Source organism: Sander lucioperca, chromosome 14 (genome assembly GCF_008315115.2).
Source record: "Sander lucioperca isolate FBNREF2018 chromosome 14, SLUC_FBN_1.2, whole genome shotgun sequence".
NCBI classification, from domain to species: domain Eukaryota; kingdom Metazoa; phylum Chordata; class Actinopteri; order Perciformes; family Percidae; genus Sander; species Sander lucioperca.
Genome location: NC_050186.1, coordinates 3,433,277 through 3,457,894, shown reverse-complemented (window position 1 = coordinate 3,457,894; position 24,618 = coordinate 3,433,277). Strand labels below are relative to the sequence as shown.

Sequence of the window (24,618 nt, the reverse complement as noted above, 5' to 3'; positions counted from 1 at the left end):
TCCCCGGTAATGCTTCCGGTACGGCAGCTGGGTTGTCCAAAAGTTACCAAACCCAGCCTGAATACGGAGTGAAATATACATTAGCGTTAGCTCTCTATTTATAACCACAACATTTCAGGACATTGCTGATGACTTGGAATCCCATAGCCGCATAGAGGAGCCATAGACAGGCAGTGTTTTGGTGATCTAATGGGTGGAAAAAAGAAGAAATCGGCGGCGCAAGCGGCTACCTCGGTGGCCCCGGCAGCAGCAGCGGGCAGGACTGGTGCTGCTGCATCGGGGAACGGCGTGGCAGAGGAGCAAAAGAAACAGCCAGCCAACAACAAGCCGGCTAAACCAGCCAAAGAGAACAAGTCAAAAGGTTGTATTACCTAGCTGGTGTCACAGATTCAGAAACATAACTGTAATTGCTGAAACGCTGTTGATGTGGTCATTTTTGAGGCTGTAGCTCTTGCATTCAACCCTGTATGCAGTTAATCATGCCTACATTGTATTTATGATACATTTTAGTGCAGGGTTGGGCATGTTTCACTATAACACCTTTTGCACATTAACACATTAACACCTTACTGTAGTCCCGGTTGCCTTATTATATAATTTGTCAAGTATACCAAAATCTTTCAGGTAACAGCTTCACAAGTACCCCTCTTGCCTCTTTCTTAATTTCATATTATGTATTACACCTTGCTGCTGTGACAGCTTGACAAATTGGTATAAAAAACGTACGGCACTGATAACTGTGAAAACAAATTTCCCTAGTGGACAATACAGATGTCCGTCCATCCATCCATCCGTCCATCCATCCAGTAATGGACAATTGCCAGTAAATTAGATATTTTTCAGACTAAACAGTTTATCTCATAATCAACTAAATGCATATGTATTGATTTATTAAAAAACAAAACAGTTGGTAGGTACAGCCTAATCAGCATGGCTGTGTGTGTGTGTGTGTGTGTGTGTGTGTGTGTGTGTGTGTGTGTGTGTGTGTGTGTCAACACATCTCTGATGAAATCTGAAAATAAAGCTAATTGCTGAAAAAAAGAAAATCAGCTGTGAAACAATAATGATGTCAATGAACGGGATGATTAGATGAACATGACATCTGGATCGGCATCAACATACAATGCCTTTAACTGACGCAATTCTGTATTTTTGACTTCCTCCAGCTCCAAAGACCTATAGTCTTGCCAACACTGCCCAGGTTGACACAGCTGGAGTCGCAGACAAGTCGATTCTTAAAGTAAGTCGTTGGTCCAGTAACTGACTGAGTATTTATCTTTATTGTGCAGCGTCACAGAATTTCTCTCTCTCTATGCCAAGTGAAAGTTGCAGCTTTAACCTGTTCTTACAAGCTTGTAACACACTAATTTGCTATACGTACTGAAATAGTCCATTATGTATTCAACTGCAAATCTTACCCATTTTATCCAGTGTGTTTCATGCTGAAAAACATTAATGTTGTAAAAATAAACAGGATTTTATCCATTCTTTAACACAGGTTGCTATCCAAGCTGACCTAGAGAAGAAGATCATTAAGCTGATCAATGACTTCAGAGAAGAGAATGGGGACAAAGGGCCCATATCAGGCAGACTTACGAACAAGAAATTGCTGGTAAAGACAAAATCATCCCTCTGAGTCTTCACAGATAATACACATAGATCTGTTTCCATGACCGAATGTTGTATTCAGGTTGTCTGGTTTGTGCTTGCAGGACCTGTACACAGCTCTGCAGAAGTTCAACTTTAAGAGAGAACACATTGAGGAGTCGATGAAGAGTAGTGTGCTGTACGGAGGGGATCTCCACTCTGCTCTCGACTGGCTCTGCCTTAACCTTAAAGATGGTAACAGAGCGTCAGCAGTCATTTTGATGTCATCACTGTATAGCTCTTCAGGAGACAAGGCTGTTAAAACACTGGCTTTCTTAATGTATTGTCTGTATACCAGATGAGCTGCCAGACGGTTTTGCCCAGCAGATGCAGGAGGAGAGTCAGAAGAGCAGGCCCAGGTTCCAGCCACCTGCTCAGCAAAGACCAGCAACCCTGAGCCCCAAAACACCCAGCAACACCCGCAAAGAGACCATTGAGGTTTGTGTGTCTATTTACAAGTGTGTGTTGGCTAGAAAGATATGTGCTGTCACACTAAATTGAAACTTGGTGTTTGTTAGGCCACAGAGAAGGATGAAGCTGCAAGCGTAAAGGATTGGATCTTAAGGTATGCAGAGCAGAGCAGTGATGAGGAGGAGGAGGAGGAGAAGGAAGCTGGGAAGAAGGCACACAATCCTGAATTGGAGGAAAAGTTTGATCCAGTAAGTAAAATTAAAGCAATTTACAACTGAGATCTCTTTTTTTTAAGTGTAGTAAATGTCATTGAGTATGTGGCATGGTGTACTAATTGTGTGTTATTTTTTGCTGTGTAGAATGACAGGTATTTGGTCCTTACTGCTCAACTGTATGACACAAAAGAAATGGCAGCTGTTGCCAAGACAAAAGGAGACAAGGCAGGCCAGAGGATGGCACAGGACAGGATACGCATCATACAGCAAGGCAAGTGTGCTTCAACTCTTACATGTACATATTTACAATTTATTCTTACTCACTTTTGACTTAATATTGAAATATTTTCTGTTTCTAGAAATGAAGCATCTGGAGTCCCACCCCATATTCAATCCAGCTATAAAGGTGGTAGACGGGCCTCAAAAGGAAAAGAAGATACTTCCTGTCAGCGAGGACAAAGAGGATCTCAGCTTCAAGTTATTTGAGCAAACTGAAAAGGCCCCTCCTGTGGAGAAAGGTTTGCATCTGGCAGATAAACACCATCTGAGCCAAGTGACTTTAACAGAACACGTTCAAAGTGTTTTAAAGAACATAGTAAATATAAAACATAACATACTGTAGCTTCACATTGTAATGCTACAATTCAAGTCCAATAGACTATATAGTAGCACTGTAATAGACCAAGGAAAAAAAGAACAAGAGATACAAATTTGGGACTTTTGTGGAGCTGTCTGCACAGTGGTTGCAAAAGGTCAAATAATAGATGAGGCTTTGAGGAAAAAAAAGTATTTCCAATAAAAGTAACACAAATTCATGATGTAATTTTGTCCCATTTTCCTTTTGTTCCAGTTCCAGTTGTGAAAAAGAACGAGCCAAAGGACATTCGCAATTTTGATTACACAGCTCGCAGTTGGACAGGAAAGTCCCCCAAACAGTTCCTCATCGACTGGGTCCGCAAGAACCTGCCCAAGAGTCCACCACCGACTTTTCACAAGGTTGCTGCTGGTAGACACTGGAGATCCAAGTAAGTGTGTGTGTGTGTGTGCATGTTTTGGTGTCCTTGTTTCCATACACAAAGACATACATTCTTTTGAATGTAGCTCCATAATATAATCTCACAAAACTATCAATCATTTGTGCTACATCGATTGGAGAATGAAAAAACCTGCAGTAGTAGTGCTACTTTAGATTCTATAACCCTGTTGTTTATGGTCGGCTTATAACTACATTTAGATATATTTTGAATGGATTTGATGTCTTTGCATCCATCAGGGTGCGTGTTCAAAGGGCAGAAGATGTTCTTGAGGTTTGTCCAACGATCGTGACTGAGGACAGCATGCAGGCGCAACATCTGGCAGCCACACTGGCACTCTACAACCTTGTTAAAGGACAGGTAATACATGTGACCCAGCAGACAATACCACCGCTTTTCTGTGCTGCTTGACCTCACATTTTCTGTGTTATCCTTCTTTTTAATCTTAATTCTCCTCTGATAAGTCCTATCCCTCTCAATCTCTCATTCCAGTCAGTGCACCAGCTCCTTCCTCCAACCTACAGAGATGTGTGGCTGGAGTGGAGGGACAGCGAACAGCAGCAACAGGAAGAGAGTCGTATTGCTGCTAACAAACCTCGGGACCAGTTCATCTCCCGACTTCTGACCAGACTCAAACAGCAGCAGAACCAAAACCAAGTGCAAGAGTCTGGATGCCAAGGCCAGCTGGGTCTGGGCACGGCTGGAAACGAAGAACCTGAAGAGTCCTGGGAGAACCTGGCGAGTCTCGATATTGAGGAGGGAGCAGAAGAAGTGGAGGACAAGAGTGAGAAAAGAGGGAGGAGGGAAGCAGCGCTTGAGGCATCCAGAGAGCTCTTAATGAAGCTGAAGAAGTCCTCACTGGCCCACAAACTGAAGGTAAATACACTAAATAATTTTACACTTCACCAGATTAAATATGTTGTCATCTTAAATATGTCTAAACATAAACCCAAATAATTCATCCTTTCTAGGCAGAGCGAGAGCAGCTTCCTGTCTTCCAACACCGGCATCGTGTCCTGGAGGCTCTGCAGCGCCACCCTGTGGTGGTGGTGGCGGGTGAGACAGGCAGCGGAAAGAGTACTCAGATCCCTCAGTTCCTCTTGGAGGAGCTGTTAACAGGAGGCAAAGTGGCGAAGCCCTGCAACATCGTGGTGACGCAGCCCCGCAGGATCTCTGCCATGAGCCTGGCCTGCAGAGTCAGCGAGGAGCTGGGCTGCGAAGATGGGCCGGGATCGAAGGTGAAAATACATTTTTGGCTTGATAGGGTTTAATATGAAAGCTTTTGCTTAGCTTTTGTATAAACGATCATGTAAACTGATAGGATGCACTGTCACCTGCTTTAATGAATGTTTCATGTTGACATTATGTTTTAGTCGTCGCTGTGTGGATACCAGATCCGGATGGAGAATCAGTCCGGGGACTGGACCCGCCTTCTGTACTGCACTACTGGAGTTCTGCTCAGGAAACTACAACATGACAGACACCTCAGTTCCCTAACGCACATCATTGTAGACGAGGTACTAGCATTTCCTGAACACACAACCTCTGTGATGCCATATCATGTACGTTTCTTTTCCACCCTCAGGTGTAGAGCTGCAAAGATGAATCGATTAGTTGTCAACTAATAAATGAATCGCTAACTGTTTTCGATGCAAAATGGATCTGATTCCAGCTTCTTGAATGTGAATCATTTCTCTGTGACAGTAAACTGAATATCTTTGAGTCGTGGACAAAACAAGACATTTAAAGATGTCATCTTGGGCTTTGGAAAACACTGAATGACATTTTTCACCATTTTCTAACATTACATAGACCAAAAAAAAAATCAATTATTCGAGAACATAATCAACGGATTAAACGAAAATGAAAATAAGCGTTAGTTGCAGCCCTACCCAGGTGCATGCGTTTTTTGTTAAATGACGTTTTGTCATCCACGATCGCATTTATATTTTTTGATGCTGTTAATGTTTTTTGTTCAGCTAGTTCAATTTGTACCTCTTTTTGTCTCATACACACACACACACACACACACACACACACACACACACACACACTACCATTAGTCTTGTACTCTTATCTAATCCCTAACAATCCACAGACCTGCAATGTGCATGTGACAAACAAGACAGCGAGTTGATAAGTCTGTTCTCACCCTACTTCCTCCTTACCTCCATCTTCTCAGGTCCATGAGCGCAGTGTCCAGTCAGACTTCCTGTTAACCATTCTGAAAGATGTTGTCATGAGGAGATCTGACCTGCAGCTGATCCTTATGAGCGCCACAGTGGACTGTGACAAGTTCTCCAACTACTTCAACCGCTGCCCAGTGATCAGCATTCCTGGCAGGACTTTCCCAGTAGAGGTAAGAGGAGCTTTAGTTTGTCTTTACTTGTATACATCATTTAACTATTCCTTTGTCTATATTTAAGGATTCTGAAGTGGTTATCGGGGATAAGATGAGTCTGTTTTTGCTTTAAGTCCCATCACAGATGTATTTCCATGACATTTCAAGGACATGGCAAAGGAAACAGGGTATTTTCAAGCTTCTGCGGTTTTGTCACTAGGTGTACCACTTAGAAGACATAGTGGAACAGACGGGGTACGTCCTGGAAAAGGACTCGGAGTACAGCCAGAAAATTCTTGAAGACGAGGAGGAAGTTAGCATCTCTATCACACAGAAAGGTGGCAAGACATCACAGCACCAGGTAATGTTGGCTCTCTGCAGCAGTATAATTGTAATGGTGTGTTATCTGTGTGTGTGTGTGTGTGTGTAACCTGCTTCTGTCTGTTCCAGGAGGTGATATTGAAGGACTCCGCTTCCGGCTGGGATCTGGGTCCAGATCTTGACCACTTCAGCAGCCGGACCCGGCAGGTGCTGCAGTACATGAACCCCAATAAGATCAACATGGACTTACTGGTAGACCTCATCGACTACTTAGGTACAACCCACCATCAGGAATGTTTTTAGGCAGCACAAAGTACATATTTATACATTCTGAGGTCTTGCGTGGTAAATTTCTGTATTTTTGTGCTCTGCCAGACAAATCCCCACAATTTGCAGAGATGGATGGAGCCGTTCTCGTGTTCCTCCCGGGTCTGGCTCACATCCAGCAGGTCTACGACCTGCTCTCCTCAGACAAGAGGTTCAGGGACAAAAACAGGTAACGTACACAAACTGTCTAATCTATCTAATCCAGTATACACTCATAATAGCACCTGCACCAAACACACTGTGGTGAAACACACAAACTGTACATTTGACTTTTTTATTGGCTTTACTGTGAGTTATTATTGTAGTTATTACTGTGAGTTCAGGTTCAGGATCGTTGCTCTCCACTCGACTCTCACATCAAAGGACCAGGCTGCTGCCTTCACAGTGCCACCTGCTGGAGTTAGAAAGGTACTTCTGAATGTGGTATAATCGAGCACTGAGAAAAAACAAATAGCAGAAAAAAGGTAATGTAATATGATTCAAGAAAGTCCTTTTTATAGAGCTATATTTCTGTTAAAACCATCTCACACCATAACTGATTTTTGGGCTTGTTTTAAAAAGAAAATAGGATTTTGATACTCTACGGTAATTTGCCTAAGCAGCTGAACAAATGTATGAAAAAGTCCTGAAAATCACTACTGCTATTCTCTGCTTTGTGTCTCTTTTAGATTGTCTTGTCGACTAACATTGCCGAGACAGGTGTGACTATTCCTGACGTCGTATTTGTCATCGACACTGGAAAGACTAAAGAAAATAAGTAAGGGCTCATAAACAATACCAGAAATGAAAGTTGCATGCTATAGTAATGCTTTTATATGGTTTTCTATTAATTTGAAACGGATTGCTGTTCTCATAGGAAGTAAATGACATGTTTGAAAGGAAGATCAGAAGATCACCAAAACTATTACAATACATTATCTGGGAACAATGGATATCTGAACCGAATGTCATGGTTTAGTCTGGATCAAAGTGGTGGACAGACCAACATTCCCACCCCTAGAACCATACCACCAGCATGGCTTATGATTACAGTAATGGGAAATCTTAAATGAACTTGGTTGTAGAGAAACTTGTCTGTTGTGTCATTCAGGTACCATGAGAGCAGCCAGATGAGTTCTCTAGTGGAGACTTTTGTTTCCAAAGCGAGCGCCCTCCAGAGGCAGGGGAGAGCAGGACGTGTCCGAAATGGCTTCTGCTTTAGACTCTACCCAAAATTCAGGTATGGAGGTCATCATTCATTATGCTTTAGACTCTACCCAAAATTCAGGTATGGAGGTCATCATTCATTATGCAGAGATGGGAATGAGAACACAAAGCAGGAAAACAAATAGTTTCCCATTCAATATAAAGGATGTGTCAATCTTTTCTGCTCTTGTTTGACCCTCTTCACCTCAGGTTTGACGCCTTCATGAATTATTCCATTCCAGAGATACTACGGGTCCCACTGGAGGAGCTCTGCCTTCATATTATGGTATATAAACAAAAAATTCACACAAAGTTAACAGGGTTTCCGCGGAGTCTTTAAAAGTCCTAAAAAGTCTAAACATTTCTAAATCATAATTTTAGGCCTTAAAAGTCTTAAATTAAATTTGGGTTTTATGTCGTGATATAGGTCTTAAATTTAATTTTTAATGGTCCTTAAAAAAAATCTTAAATTTGACTTGGTGAAACCTGCAGAAACCCTGGCTAAACATTTTTACTTTTAAGCACATGTAGAAACATATTTAAAGCTTCTGTTAACATGTTCTTCACTCCCCTCTCCCCTCCCCTTCGGTAGAAATGTCAGTACGGCTCCCCGGAGGACTTTCTGAGCCGGGCCCTGGATCCTCCTCAGCCCCAGTCGGTCAGTAACGCCGTCAACCTGCTGAGGAAGATCGGTGCGTGTCACCCTGACAATCATCTCCTCACCCCTCTGGGACACCACCTGGCGAGTCTGCCTGTCAATGTGAAGATTGGCAAGATGCTCATCTATGGAGCCATTCTCGGCTGCCTGGAGCCCATTGTATGTCCCACTGCCTCCTTACTCAGTGTTAGAATCATTTACATTATCAAATGATAGACGGAACCACTGAAGTTATAATAAAGTTTAGTTTACTTGCAAGTAGAATCAGTTTACAGTACTCACAGCACAAGTACAGAAAGTGATTATTATACATTATATATTAATAAGAGATTTGTTTCAGGCAACCATCGCGGCAGCCATTTCAGAGAAGTCTCCCTTCTCCACACCGATGAACAGGAAGGAGGAAGCCAACCTGGCCAAAGCCACCCTGGCGTTGGCCAACTCTGATCACCTGACGATATACAATGCATATCTGGGGTATGGATTTTTAAAGGCTTGACTTTAAACATAGACTGTGTTTTTTATGTTTGGGATTTTTAGAAGTTTGTCAGATTGATCACACATAAAATTGATTTACTGTCAGTGAGATGTTTTTAATAAGAATCCAAGCCATGCAAACTGAGATAAGTGCGAGACTACAACTCAAACTGATATAACAAATATCCATAGCCTTTTTTCCTTACTGGTTTTCCGTCATTATTTGACTGGTATGAACGTGAAAAAGGTATTAAATTGCATTCTTTGTGGTATTTAAACCAAAAAATTAATTAGACCTTTATCTAAAAGGTCTAAAAAAGTCTTACACTTAATTTGTTAAACACTGCAACAACTGCTATCAGGAAGGTGTTGCCCTCAGCAAGAATACTACTAGGACAAAATCTTATCAAATTAAAACAAATATTTTTGATATTAGAAGTTATCAATCTTGATGAGCTCAATATTTCTCTCTTCTCTCTGATGACCTTTTCTTCTGTTAACCTGCGACACTGTAAGGTGGAAGAACTCACAGGCTGACGGACAAAGGACAGAAATGTCCTACTGCAGAAAACACTTCCTCAATCGCACAGCTCTCATCACAATAGAGGTAAGACATGCACAGGCACACATTGAGACTATCTGTCTCTTCCACCCCCTGTCTAATCCCATGTGTTTGACTCCATCTTCTATCCAGGGTGTGAAGCACGAGCTGATGAAGATGATGGAGCAGGCGGGTTTCTGGTCGTCTCGCGCCTCCTCTTCTCGCTCCAAGCCGCAGATGGCGTCGCTGTCCAAGCAGCAGATCTCCGTCCTGAACGCAGTGCTGACGGCGGGGCTCTACGACAGCGTGGCCCGGGTTTTGTGCACCCCCTCTGTGGATGTGCTGGAGCGAGTGGTCTGCACGGTGGAGACGCCCCAAGGCAAGGCTCAGGTCCACCCCTCATCCGTTAACCGCAATCTGCAAACACACGGCTGGCTGCTGTACCAGGAGAAGGTATGGGTGAAGTGTGTGTAATATCTGCTCATCTTTAAATCATATTTGTGCTAATAAATGTTTATCTGCAGGTGAAATACACTAAGATCTACCTGCGTGACACCACTCTGGTACCTCCTTTCCCCATGCTGTTGTTTGGAGGTGACATTGATATCCAGCACAGAGAAAGGCTCATCACACTAGACGGATGGATCCACTTCCAGGTCAGAGGTCACCAGGGGTTGCTCTGGAGTTGTCAAAGCTGTCCATGACTTCCCCCCCCTTCCCTTTCCTCTTCTGTGCCCTCCTGTAGTAGCAGCAGCACGTGCGTCCTTGCACTCTGTAGGCAAACAAAATGGATCTTCCAGAGTTTAATTCAATTCCATGTCATTCACTCCTAAAGGCTCCTGTACGGATTGGTGTGATCTTCAAACACCTGAGGAAGCTAATGGACTCTTTGCTTGAAAAGAAGCTGGAGAACCCAAGGATGAATCTTGAAGGTAAACTCAAGCATCACACATATGACAAATGGCCTTTTTTTAAGCAGAGTAAGCAGCATAAAATGAAACACTTTTTATTGTGTCCATGGCTGTACAGCAAAACCTGAAAAATGTGTATACATACTGAATGGCTTACATTTTTTTATCCATTCTGACGACAACAACCAACAGCTAGACAGCATCTCAGTTGCTCTCTGCAGTTTATCAGGCATGGCTAAGCAGTGCTTTTAAATGTGAAATTTAGAATTAGACTTGGCTAAAATCTTCCTCCGTCTGCTGTAGGTGAGAGGACCATCCAGATGATTCTGGATCTGATCAAATCAGAGTGACATCGGACCACCAAGGATGTAAATTGCCACTGAATCAGTACCTTTTCTTACACTATCGACAGACCTCTGTGTCCAGTAGACCTGGGGACAAAGTGCTTCCTATTTGCTCTGGTATTTAGGATGAACAACTGCTACAGACATCCTTAAGATTAAATGATGGTTACAGGGAACTCTTACTCACATTGAGGAGGACTGTATCCTATGAAACGCAAAAAAACTACATGCTGAAATTTGAGAGGAAAAACTAGAAAAATGATGTTGCCAAATGTTGTGGAAATAAAGCTGTATGCATTTTTATTTGAACCTTTCAATGTGTCATGGTTGGTAGTCAAAATTAAGTACTGCCTTAACTATTAAATACATAATATATAGCAGGTGTGAATGCAGGCACCAAACACTAATAGTCTAGTTAAAGACTTATAGTAAGTTAAAGATGCACTTGTAAATAAGAAGATACACTGTGAATAGAGGAACGTTCATACTTAAAGTGCTGAGAACAACAGTAACTTTATTTACAGTCAGCTGCACAGTAAAATGCCATTTAATCCTTTTTTACAAATGCAGTTTCATTCTTAGTCACAGTTTGTAGCAATTTTTACAAATGATGTGTTGACATAAATAAAGCAATATCAACATGCAGAAATTCCAACAATCCTCAAGTATTCAGAACATATTGTATGTCATCATCATACATATCCATTTTAATAACTTGAAAGCCAATCAAGGGCATAGGACCGAATCTAACTTTCTTACAATAGAAAATGATTGTTCAGCACCGTGTGTAAAACCTGCAAATCACATCATCTCCTGTCAGCTGACATGCTACTCTCACATCTTAGAGGAAGTGAAAATAAGTAAGCAGATGAAGAAGTTATCCTTTTTTTGAATATATATTAAAAGTTTGAGATCAACAATTGATTATAGATCAACAAAAATAAATGCAAAACTAAAGATACATTCAAATGCAATTATGTTGAAGATAGAGCCGTGCACAATATAAACACAATAAATAGGCTCTATATCTGGACAGTATTAAGGACTTCTTAAGTTTATACAGTAATTACCTTCTTCTTTATCATCTAATTTAACAGAATGTGTTTTTCATCAAATACTGAGCAAAAGTCTTAAGTGTAGCTTTTGTTTTCATTTAAAAAAAAGGAAAAAAAACACAACAACCTAAGAATAAAATAATGACGTTTCCTGTTCTGTGGTACACTGTGGTATATTCACAATACCACACATCCTTACCTAAAGATATGTATGTGCACAGTTACAGCGACTTATTTCCATCTGGTAAATTGTTACAGGAAATGAAGAGACTTAGTGGGGAGACTTATGTACACTTCATGTCCACTCCAAAGCTCCAGAGCTGTACATGATGTACAATAACTCCTCCAGCAGATCTGTGTGTTAGTATTGGATAACACTGTACCCTGCGTCTGGCACTGTTGAGTAGACTGTATCATCTGCAATCAAAGCAAAGATCAAACAACAAGGTAGTTAGGTATGAAAAGCAGAAGCATGCAAAAGTTGATAATAAAGCCACAAGTGTGACTGAAAATACCTTTTGTTTCACACACATTGCCAGAATATTTAAGTTGTAAATGTGACAATTATCAATACACAGTAAAATGTAACAAAGGTTGGTGAGTGTTCCCATGAAAGCCAAGTATTCAGGTTCACTAAGTAGCATCTTCTTCAACGACATCATCCTAGCAAGCAACATTCCATACACTGTACTTAAGCAATGGTGGAAAAAATGTTTTTAGATCTTTTACTTAAGTAAAAGTAGTAATAACCACAGTGTTACAAGTAAAAGTCCTGCATTTAAAAAATGTACTGAAGTAAAAGGACAAAGTATTAGCATCAAAATATACTTACAGAACCAAAAGTAAAAGTACTCATTATGCAGAATGGCCTGTTTCATAATAATATATATTATTAAATTATACTTATTGATGCATTAATGTGTTCATCACTTTAAAGTTGCAGCTGGTAACGGTGGAGCTAATTTTAACTACTTTATATACTGATGGGAAGTTTAATCTATAATAATATATCAGAATCTATTAGCTGATTATATGTTGTATTAATAATCTGAATCTGCAAAGTAACTAAAGTTATCTATGACAGCATATTAGGGCCATTGTAGGTTAAAAAAATATGCAGTGCCAGGGGAAGAGGGACATATTCTGGGGAAAACTCAGAATTTTTCGATTCTCGAGTTGCAAAATTACGAGAAAAAAACCTTGAATATTCTCTGGGATTATAAAGTCATAAATTTAGTTCCTGATGCACAAAATCACCTCATCCAAATCAGTATGTTGGTTTCTTCTGAATATGCCCAATTCACAGCAATGTCTCTTCAAAGTCTGGCTTTACCACTTTAATTTTAGAGAATATCCAAGTTTTTTCTTGGAATATTTCCCCCCTCCCCCGGCACCGTATTTTTCTATTTCAATAGTTATAAAATAAACAAAGTGGAATAAAAAGTACAATAATTGTCTCTGAGATATAGTGGAGTAGAAGTATAAAGTAGCATAACATATAAATATTCAAGTAAAGTACAAGTACCTTAAAATTGTACTGTACTGTAATTGTAGTGCAGTACTTGAGTAAATGTACTTGGTTAATTTCCGGCACTGAATTAAAAAAAAAAGAAGAAAAGAAATACTATTACACCCTTACTGTCATTTGGATCAGGTAATGGCCCCCTCCTGAAAATTCATAAAACAAGTTTAGTCAATTAGTGTTCTGAAGTGGTTGAAATACTAAATGGAAGGATAGATGGATAAACAGACAGGTGGCAGCCTTCTCTTGTTTACCTGGTGATTGGTGGAGGCAGTCGAGAAGGTGGAGCTACAGTTGGAGACCTTTGACCACTGTAGAAGTTCTCATACATAACTGGACCTATTAAGAGAGGCATAATGATACTGTTCAAATACTGGCAACTGATAAAACAGTGCATGATTTAGTGTTGTTTGATAACTACTTCCCTCTGTATGTGTGCCTTCAGCATTCCAACACTGGCTAATCTGTAATGACACAGTATTCTAAAGTTATCTTTTATTTCATACCTGGTGGTTTGTCACCGGTCTGCCTGAGGTTTACAAAGTGTTCAATATCTTCCTGGACATCACACTGTTCCAGTGACTTCCTCACTTCCTCATACAGCTTTACACACACACACACACACACACACACACACACACACACACACACACACACACACACACACACACACACACACACACACACACACAGAGAAACAGCAAAAAACAAGGTCAGGGTCCAATTAAGCAATGTCTTTATATGGAGGTTTGGCCAAGAAAGAAAAAATAAAAGTAAGGTTCTTACAATACAACATTTTTGTGCAGATGATTTTAAACTTGCATTAAACACAACTCTGACATATCATGACCTAAATAAATGTTTTAGTGTTACCTGTTTATAGATCTAGCAGTTACTTAGCAACATTATCATTAATTTAAAGTAACTTTTCCACCTGTGTCCACCTGATGTATGTAAGTCCAACATTTACTCTCCTTTTTGCTCTGTAAGCTGTAAACACAACACTAACATAGTATCACCTTATGAAGTTGAAATGTTAAACATGTATCAAACAGTTGCTTGTTTACTGTACACATTCAGCAGATACAGAGCATCATTATTATTATCATTGTCATTTGGCGTCTTGTTTTTGTCCAAATGATGATGTAAGTTCGATATTCACTCTCTTTTAGTTCTGTTTTTGGTCTCCACCACCTCCTGAGGCAAATATCTGTCTCTTTAGCTGCTAAATGCTACAATATGCTCACCAGCTAGTCACCAACTGTGTCTGACCAATGACACAGCTTAAAGCTATAGTGCGTAGTTTCTGTCTTCCCAGGAGGAATTCTAAGTAATGACAACCAAACTGTCGGCGCATCCACATACCAGCCTTCCGTGATCGCACACCACCCCACCCCTCCTCCACACGGTTGCATGTAGCCAAGGAGAACACAGAGGATTAAAAAAACATGATGGACTCTTTAGAAGAGGTAATTATCTTCATTCGATTTTCTGCGCGCGAAAGTCGCCGGACAACACTATTTTCTAAACATAGCCATACTGAGAAATACAGAGAGAGTTGTGTTTAGCTGATAGTCTTAATTAGCTTTGTATCAACTTATTTGGTAATGGCTTGAATGTAACGGACGTTCATTAATATAAAAAAGTTACGCACTAAAGCTTTAAAAACAACCGATAGATATTTTTAATACCCTACTGCAGTTTAATATTGATTATAGCAGCTTTAGAGTTACTGCAACTGTGGACCTCACCTCATCACTGGTCACACACTGCTGGGAAAGCTGGTTGAGGTGAGTCCAGACTGTGTTTCTCAGAAAGTTAATTCGCTCCATTGCCTGTTTCTCAAACATCTGTGAAGGAAAACATAACAGAAAGATTTTGCTCATTTACATGATGTAGTTACAGTTACAGTTAGTGTGTTTTGGAATCTTACCAAAAAGTCTCACCTCACAGGCTTTGACATGTTCCTTCAGCCATTCATCTCTAACCTTTCCCACTGTGATCACATTCTGATGGTATAACCTGTCTGCCAATCAAACACATACATTAGTATTTAAAGTGCCCATATTATGAAAAAAACACTTTTTCTGGGATTTGGGGTGTTATGTTGTGTCTCTGGTACATCCACACACATACAAACTTTGAAAAAAATCCATCCATGCTGTTTAGAGTGAGATACAGTTTCTGAATGTGTCCTGCCTTCAGTCTCTGGGTGAGCTGTTCAAAATCGGCACGGCTTGTGACGTCACAAGCCGAAACGAGCAGGCTAACCGCAACCATTAGCTCGTAGCGTTAGCGTTAGCATGCTAACGCTAACGCTAGCATGCTACCTCGTTCTCAGTAGCAAAGCACTGCTACAACACCACACAAGTTCACCATAATCTACAAAAGAACTACTTACATGTGCGCCCTCATTTAGAAGTCTCCCAGCTACTCCTGCCTTGTAACTGACCAAAGTTGTAGAAACAGCCTTTCTTTTACTGTCTATGGAGCTAGCTAGCTGACATGATCTACATCTGAGCTACTGGGCATGTGCAGTGCAATCAAAGATGGTACAGAAGAAGAAGAAGAAAAGAGGTCTCACTCTGTAGCTAAAACAGAGACCAGCTGAAAAGAGGATCTGCAGCAGTGAGAGAGAGCACTGCAGTACAACAAAAATATGGTGTTTTTTGAAAATTAAACCATGTAAACCTATTCTGGTGCAACATTAAAATACAATTATGAACCTGAAAATGAGCATAATATGGCTGCTTTAAACCACTACAATCTTGCATGTGGTGTTTCATAGCATTAGCACTTAAGCCATATTAAAATCAGCCTGGTTTTGTGTGTCAGACAAGCAGTCTGCAGTCCAGTCCATCCAACTCTAATGCTCCCAGCACATGATGTGGCAAAGATGTCCTTAGCAGTTTTTTTTGTTGTAAACTTACCTGCTTCTTCTGAATTCTGTTTTGCTTGCTGTGCCTTAGAATAGAGCTGAAAGGTGATGAATAAACATATGAGTACTGAATCTTTAACAGAGGGTCTAAGGCTAACACATAACAAGTAACAAATGCAGAAATGACTGTATAATGTCATATGAACATTCAATTGGTGCCTCTCATACATAGGTAACCTGATGCACAGTAGATGGAGGAGTCTGAGGCACAGAGATAAAAACTAATAATTGTTCAAAGACTATTGTTTTTACACAAGGTATAGTCAATGTTTTTTTTTTTTACAAAATTATTAATATTTTCTGGAAATGTTTTAACAGAACTTCCAATGTTTAAATAAGCTTTCCAATGCTGCTATGTTCTTTTATTGGGCCCAACTATTATTATTGATAATATTTAGATTATTTAGTCTTTAAAATGCCCTTTGCAAGTTTTTAGAGCCCAACTTGATGTCTTCAAATAGCTTGTTTTAAAATAAATCCAATTTACAATAATAGACAACGAAGAAGAGTAGCTAATCCTCAAACCTGAGAAGCTGGAAACCAGTTAATGTTTCACATTTTCGCTTTTCTTACATGAACACAGACCGAAATAGGCTCAAAACATAATCCTCATGTTAATTAAAAAATGTAGAAAATAAATGTTCAAAGTTTACATTTCATTCTTTGTAATAACACATTAATCTTCCTTCAGTGAAAAGCTGCACTTTTCCTCTGTAACGTTACCTTCTCTACGTGCTTGGTGTTGTTGGTGTTGGTGTTTCGGTTCACGTTCTGATCTGCTTCTTCTTTATCTCGGCACTTCTGCTCATATGTCTTCTTTGACTGGGGACAGCAGGTTGTAAACTGTTTAACACCACAGATGATGTAGAAAGTTTAAGAAAGTAAAGACAAACAGCAGCACTAACAGAGCTGCACTAAGTGTGCCTATAGATTCAAGTTTTTTCCCTACTTTGGGCTACTGGCATCCAGTTGTTTTGGTGCCACCGATACATTTATATTTTCATTTGAATATTGCATGACAAGTACTTCTTCTTTTGACAATTATTTTAATGCCATTAAATGACACTTTGTGATTTAATTCCCAGACTGGTCACACAACTTCCCTCACCAAAGAGGAAGAACAGAGAAGGGATAAGAGGCATTTTCACTGTATTCACAACACAACTGAAACTCCTCTGACATGAAACAGGAAAGGACTAAAATAGCCTTTGTACTGTCACTTTAAGACAAGTATTGTGGCATTGGCTTGACAGGTCTGGCTTGGTCGGGCTGTGTATCATTAATTCTGCATGTTACTGACAATGCACGTGCTAATCAGCTTAGCTTATCCATAACACATTACAAGGAAAATAAACAGAAATGTTCTTGAGGGAAAGTCTGAAAGTGCCCTTGAAGTAATTTATTTCATGTTGAGCCTGTAAATAATTAACTTTGAATGTTTTACTTACATCCATTGTCTTCTTGAACTGTGAGGACTTCTGTTTGTGGAGAGCATCCATCTGTTGTTCCATCTGAAATGACAAGGTTGTATCTAGTCAACAACTTGCAGAGATAGCGCGGTCACCTCGGTGCATCACAGTGCTGATAAAACCGCCAACCTTTTTCCTCGCTTCTTTTTGTTTTTCTTTGAATTCTTCCAGTTTCTTGGCCTCCTCCCTCATGCTCTGCGCCATTTGTAAGTGTGATAGACTCACATGTTCAGTCTCTGCAAGGGTAAAACATGGTTTATATTCTGAGCTACGCAGAACACATAAACTGCACAAACAGTGAATAATGGCGGGTGAAAGGCGTTGTTATTCAGACAAAATTTTTTTAAGAACTTACGTAATTTGAACATGTCCAGGGATCGTTTTAATGAGCTTAAAAACCAAAAGAAAAGGTCATTACAAAATGTGCATAAGTACACAACTTCATTGCATCTATGAGACCCTTTAATATCTACTGCACAGCACACAAAAAAGAAATTGAAGCTGTAGAGTTTTGGACCACTAGTTGAACTATGAAGCAATGTTTTTATGAGTGGATCCCCGTTTTGTTTGTATCAATCACACTGCTGTCGATTTCATGACTGACAGTTAGTTTTAAAAATCTAAAAAAAGTATTTTACGAGGAAGGAAACATGTTTGTTAGACCTCAAGCAGGGTTTCTGTAGGGTTCATCAAGTTAAAATAAATACCTGTTTGATGGTCATACTGCCAAAGTAAGAAAGAATGAGGAAAAACCAGTAGGGATGATAAAGCCTACAATTATTCATTATTGTAACACTTTTTTTTCAATACTTTCCTAATGATTTCATTAATTAAATTAATGCAACCTAGGCCAGAATAACTGGCAAAAAAATGATAGATTAACCAAGAAATTTTAATACAGAGGAAATTTCATGCTTTTCAGACTTTTCAAAACCTGCAGAAACTTTACTCAAGAATTCACACAATGCCTTTTGGTGAGAAATACTGAATGTAAACATAACTTGTGTTGTTTAGAAAAAAACTACTATTAATAGGAAATAAAATAAAATATAAAATAAATCACTATGGTTTAATTAAGTAAATACTGTTCCCTGTCCCCACCTCCCCCATTAATCTTCCTTCCTCTTCAGAAACAGCAGAAACAAAGTCACACTGAACATGCAACTGCTGACAGATTGGTAACTAGACGTGATCATCAACATGTTGACACTGGCCCACAAAATGTGACCGATGAAAACAACATCGTTAAGAAATTGCAGCAAAATAATGCAATTCTCATTTGATTATTGCCTCGTTTTAAACTGTGAACCACAGAGTCCAAATTATCCCACGTTTAGTGACTAGACTCTGTTTTCCCCTCTCTTTCCTCATCCAAACCAATAGGCACTAATGTTAGTTCTGCAGTGACACGCTCATTCATTTCATTTCCTGAGGCTTGTTGTCAATAGATCTGGTCAAACACATAACAACAGCATCTCAACACAGAGGTTGCTTACTTCATTTCATTGTGTCCACACACCTTCTTGGACAAACCAAGGAGATCTTTGGCATACTTCTCTTCGATTGATGCCCTGAAAGAAATAATGAGTCCAGCATACAGACAAACGTACAAAGAAAGTAAGAGAACAAACAGGGCAAGCCTTTATCTGATATATTGCAAAATAATTTACATGACATCAGCGATAGGCAATGCTTTAATATTATTTTATACATATACACACAACTTATCATTGTCAGCCTGTGGACATTTTTAGAAATGGACTTAATGTCAGATGTGAATTCATGACAGTAGTACATTTATATTCAAATACATGAACTACATGGCATTACACAAGTACAGTTGGTAAATGTAAGTTAAAATCAAAAGCATTCATACAAAGGTAGGGCAACAAGGAAACCAGGAAATAACTGTTGGGACTAATTTCCGTTCTAATGATGTGAGTTTCTTATCATTTTATTGACTTTAGATAATCAAGGACTCCACAGAAACTCAAATAATGAGGTGTAATTTACAGAATACACAACAAGGGCTTTCTGCGTAACTGCAAGTGTCTGCATACTATTTGGTGCAAATGTATGCATGCATATCTGAACAAATAGACTCCATCTCATTAATACTTTTCCATACATATACCTCAATTAATTTCTATAATTGACTTACATCATACCAGATAACTTTCAAGCATGTGTCCATACTGTTGCTTTTTTTTGTGAGTGTGTGTTACAGTATTTTGGAAACTCTTGTATCTTGTGGTTTTAAAAGTGCTTTTCATTCTTACACAATAAAACATTCAGTTATGTTATTATGTAATATCCCCTTTTGCTTTATCCTTAGTTGCATGTTTTATTATACTTATACTGTAATCTAAGTAAATTAAGTTTATGCCACTGGCTGCCAAGAGATAGAGGCCAAATTAATTATCACACAAAGAAGGAGGAACTGAAAATACAAATGTCAAACTTTGTATGACTCCATTATAAAACTTATCCAGATGATGCTTCACAAAACATAATTTGTTATGAAAGGTGGAGAGCTACAGTTCTCTAGGTTAGAAACACTTTTTCTATTCCTGCTTTATGAATAATTATTTCCACTGGTCTACTACAATGCATTAGTGTCCAGGAATAAATGCTGATTTGCCTGCAGATTTAACTTGAAAGTAGGAAAATTCTTCAATCAGAATATTACTCTATTTTTTTTTAAAGATTATGTTTTGGGACTTTTTTGGATAGGACAGCTTAGACTTGAAAGGGGAGAGAGAGAGGGAATGACATGTATGACATGCAGTAAAGGGCCGCAGATCGGAGTCGAACCCACGGCCACTGCGTCGAGGAGTAATTTCTAAAGTGTGTAAAAATGTGCATTTGGGGAAAGTCTTTCTGGCATTTAACACTGTCATTGCAGGTTCGATATAAAGTAGCTTTTTATACAACATTGACTGATTGTAGGTTATTGCAAGCAAATTATTTGTCACTAATACTAGGCCTAATAATGTTTCCTTGAATTGGCAGAAGGCTGCACCACTGAAAAAAGTGTCAAACTTAACACAATATTACAGACCAACCATATACACCATGCTATTACAAACTTGTAATTTTCACAAATGTTCTGTAATGGGAAACTCAAGATCTTGCTCTTCTTTATCTGTCAGTGAAATTCATGTTGCTCCTTCACTCATGTGTTATCTTATTGCTATTAAAGTCTACTTAATGATTTCTGGTGTATCTGAATGAGCACTCTTAAGCAACTTCAGCCTCACAAAGAGACATTTAATCCTATTTCATTGTGGTCTTCGATTGCTCTATATCCACCTACTACACTTGAAATGTTCTTCCGTCTTAGACTTGATCATTTACTCCACCCCTCTCAATGATAAACCTTAGAACTTCCCATATTAAAAGCATGGCAAAGTCTACAGTATTTATACTTCTTCTTTCTCAGCCTTCATTTTCACATCCATCTCCTCATCTGGTTTTGTCAAACCTTGCAAATGCAATTAACTGTATTTGCTATAACACATTTTAATTCACTGCTATATAAAAGTTGTGATTCTGACTAAACCAACAGGGCCTATGGTTTTGTTACACTGTTCGTCTCTGAAGCCTTAACTTATACTGTGCCTATCCATCTTGCTTCCATTTAATTACATGATAACAACTAGTATAGCTGGCCAGTAATTTAGAGCTGTGCAATCTTGCTGAACTGGGCTAGAGAAGAACTAACATACAAACTCATATTTTGCATCATTACTGTACATACATAACCACCTACTTCAAGTATTCAAAGTAATCTAGTAGTTTACAATATGTATTCCTTTGCACTATTTGTATTTGTTTACAATATCAACAACACTTGCATGTAGTTGGTCATTGTTGCTTTTTATATTTATATATACGCACATATTTTCCACCTACTTACATAATAGTTTTGTTTATTGTTAACTGTCTTTGTTCAGCTTTGTTGCCCTTGTTTTAGTTGTATGTATATTGCTATCTCCCTGTAAATTGTTCAGTGTGTATGTGTGTGTGTGTGTGTGTGTGTGTGTGTGTGTGTGTGTGTGTGTGTGTGTGTGTGTGTGTGTGTGTGTGTGTGTGCGTGCGTGCGTGCGTGCGTGCGTGCGTGCGTGCATGCGTGTGTGTGTGTATGTGAGAGCAACTTAAAACCAGAGTCAAATTCCTTGTATGTGTACAACATACTTGGCCAATAAAGCTGATTCTGATATAGATCATGGCATTACCTGGCCTTCATGAAGTCCTCCACCTCCTTGCATGTCCTCTTGCCATCATTGAGATACTGGATGATAGCATCGTAGCCACCAGTACAGGTCAGGTCAGAGTTCTGTCAATAACATGGGCAATATTTCATTGTTCATCTTCATTGGTTTTAGAAATTGTAGTACAGTTGAGGTTATTTGTTTAGAATATATGTCTAGTTTATACCTTAGGGATCTATCTGCTATCATACCACTAGCTCTACTACCACTAAACTCTGTCTGAATTCTCACAATGACGTTCCCAAGACAACGCTACATGCAGACATAAATAAACACTCAAACATTAAGGTCGTTGACACAGAGATGTAAATTGATGTTTTGAATTGTACTTCTCCGTGATTTAGGTAAGCTGAGGGTAATAGCCTATAATTATCCCCACCATAGAGATGTCAAAATCAGCGGGTTATTGACTTTCTAGCTTTATAAAAGATATGAAGCCATGTAACTGTATTACTAATTCAACTATACAAGTCTATTAAGTAAATTTACTTTTTAATAAAGCAAGTGGTGGAATATAACTAACAACTTTGACTTACTTAGTAGTACTGTACTTATTTGAGGTACTTATACCTCAACTTGAGTATTTTCATTATTACTTTATATTTCTACTCCACACATTTCATGGGGAATATTGTAGGCTACTTTTATTTCACTACATTAATCTGACAGATATAGTTACTAGATACTTTGGAGATATTTTATATCCAAAACATATGGTCAGTTTATTTAATATGATGCATTACTATCTGAACTACCCAACAGTATATAAAGTGGATTAAAATGTGGTCCACCTTAACCAACTACAATACAATATAATGTAATTTACACATTAATGCACCAATCATAATAATCCAATAATATAAAATAGTATAACAGTAGGGACACTTTTTCTGCATTAAGTAGGCATACGTATACTTTTGATACTCTAAGTATACTTTAGTAAGGTAGTAAGGTTACTAATGTACTTTTACTTAACTTAGTATTTGTATAGTAGACTATTAAGTTAGTACTTTTACTTAAGTAAAGTATCGAAATACTTCTTCCACCACTGAATTTATAAATCACCAGCTGGGCGACTTCAATAGAAAGAAAAAGTTAGACAAACAAGTTACTTAGCTAAACACATCCTCTTTATTATTGCATTTACAAGGCAGCGTTACCCTTTTTTCGACCAAAATAGTTTATATTATTAAAAATAATAATAAATAAATAAACTCAACACAGCACTAGAAACTCACCCAGAAGAAATCCTTGAAATGAAGATTTTTCATAACTGTTAAATGAACAGGAGATCAGTGTGTCGACTGGTCTGTTAGCTGACTTAAAGTGTCTGAACTACCGGTAAGCTGTTCGGTTGACAGTGTGGGCAAGGCGCATTTAACGCATGCGCAGTGATGATAAATAAAAGCTAAATGTTCTGTCCATAGATATAAAACAGACAGAACCAGAACCATTAGGATTTTTAGAATTAGAATCAGATTTTTTCTATCTATCTATTTATATCTATGGTTCTATCGCTCCTAACGTCAGCTTGCACCTTATATATATATATATATATATATCCTTTATAGGGACTTCAACAGAAAAGGGCATGGATAATATCAGACAAATAATGTATTAATAACTTGAAAGAGGTGTAATTCAAAATGCATGGAATACACCCTGTAAAGCATGTTCTGGAAAGATTTAAACTGAATATTACACTAACTATTCCTGTGATTCCTGTTACTATTTTTTATTCAAGGAAATATTTTAATTACGTATTATTATTATTATTATTATTACTATTTTAAATGTTATCTAGGAATTTCTATTTTAAACAATTCAGTCAACAAGAATGTCTTTTTAATTAAACTATTTTAGAGTTCTCACATTGAGTTTGAGTGTGCTACCATCTGGTGATTAATGAAGGTATGTACACAAAATATAATAGAATGGAATATGCTCAGGGGTGAAAGAAGTATTCAGATGATTTACTTAAGTAAAAGTACCAATACCACACTAGAGATACTCCATTACAAGCCCTGCATTGAAAATGTGACTCAACCAAAAGATATTTTTCTTTTTTAAACTTTATGTGTAAATGTAATTATTGATATAACATATATTGCCTGCAGTGTTTCCTTTATGTTTTTGCATACACATACACATGTGGATTGTGTCATTGAAAACTTTACTACACACTCTTTTTCATTCAATATTGTATGCACTTAAAGGTGCCTTGTGCCTATCCAGTTTACATGATACCCGCTCACATCAGGAATATGCCAGTTCAAAATAACCTTTGAAATCTGTTTAGTGTAAAACATTATTATAGTTTTAATGTTTTATAATTTGTTTATTCCTTCTCCCATAAACACACACACACACACACACACACACACACACACACACACACACACACACACACACACAAATGCACGCTTAGCTGCCCCACTTTCACAGAGTGGAGGAGGCATGAGATAATGTATTTCCAGAGACGTCTTACACAAGATATTTCCCTTACAACAACAGTTTGTTTACACACTGAATATTACTGACATGGACATTATGTAGGTACAGTAACTCTGATAAGCATGTTCATAGTACTTTTATTTTGAAAACACCCTCTTTCTTTCTCTCTTTTCCTAGTACCTTCAGGGTGTGACAATAAAAGAAAACCTGGGAGGACAAGACGTTTTACAATGCTGTTATCAGACGTTTTACAACGCTGTTATCAGCGGTGAGGCATGCGCCTTCCATGTTATCCTTATGCACTGTAGATGAACTATGTGCTTAAGTGGAATTTGACTTGTACTTGAGTATTTCCATTTTGTGCCGCTTTATATTTCTACTCCACTACTTTATTATATTGGAACAAATTTACTTTTTACTCCACTACATGTATCTGACAGCTCATAGTTATTGGTCACTTTTCAAGATATTTTTACATACATTTATATATACTG

At 38.5% G+C, this 24,618-nt stretch overlaps 2 protein-coding genes across 2 annotated transcripts; one reads left to right on the top strand and one right to left on the bottom strand.

Annotated features, from left to right (window-relative positions):
• The first annotated feature begins 7 nt into the window (after window positions 1–7).
• dhx29 (DEAH (Asp-Glu-Ala-His) box polypeptide 29) lies at window positions 8–10,721 on the top strand. Its single transcript, XM_031317680.2, has 28 exons — window positions 8–361; window positions 1,167–1,240; window positions 1,499–1,612; window positions 1,713–1,842; window positions 1,946–2,085; window positions 2,166–2,306; window positions 2,418–2,544; window positions 2,633–2,791; window positions 3,124–3,298; window positions 3,547–3,667; window positions 3,800–4,183; window positions 4,279–4,545; window positions 4,681–4,824; window positions 5,490–5,666; window positions 5,869–6,009; window positions 6,099–6,243; window positions 6,345–6,465; window positions 6,620–6,704; window positions 6,965–7,053; window positions 7,387–7,515; window positions 7,692–7,767; window positions 8,074–8,298; window positions 8,480–8,616; window positions 9,133–9,223; window positions 9,311–9,610; window positions 9,682–9,813; window positions 9,993–10,089; window positions 10,372–10,721. The coding sequence occupies exons 1-28, from the start codon at window positions 190–192 to the stop codon at window positions 10,416–10,418; spliced, it is 4,140 nt and encodes a 1,379-aa protein (XP_031173540.1). The 5' UTR covers window positions 8–189; the 3' UTR covers window positions 10,419–10,721.
• An 849-nt stretch (window positions 10,722–11,570) lies between these two features.
• On the bottom strand, window positions 11,571–23,027 carry pstpip2 (proline-serine-threonine phosphatase interacting protein 2). Its single transcript, XM_031317688.2, has 14 exons — window positions 22,909–23,027; window positions 21,635–21,735; window positions 18,893–18,967; window positions 17,752–17,786; window positions 17,526–17,632; window positions 17,376–17,438; window positions 16,651–16,749; window positions 15,920–15,965; window positions 14,936–15,015; window positions 14,741–14,839; window positions 13,496–13,592; window positions 13,244–13,328; window positions 13,107–13,135; window positions 11,571–11,884 (listed from the first exon to the last, which is right to left on the bottom strand). Exons 1-14 carry the CDS (start codon window positions 22,939–22,941, stop codon window positions 11,829–11,831), a joined length of 1,005 nt encoding a protein of 334 aa, XP_031173548.1. The 5' UTR covers window positions 22,942–23,027; the 3' UTR covers window positions 11,571–11,828.
• Window positions 23,028–24,618: the final 1,591 nt, after the last annotated feature.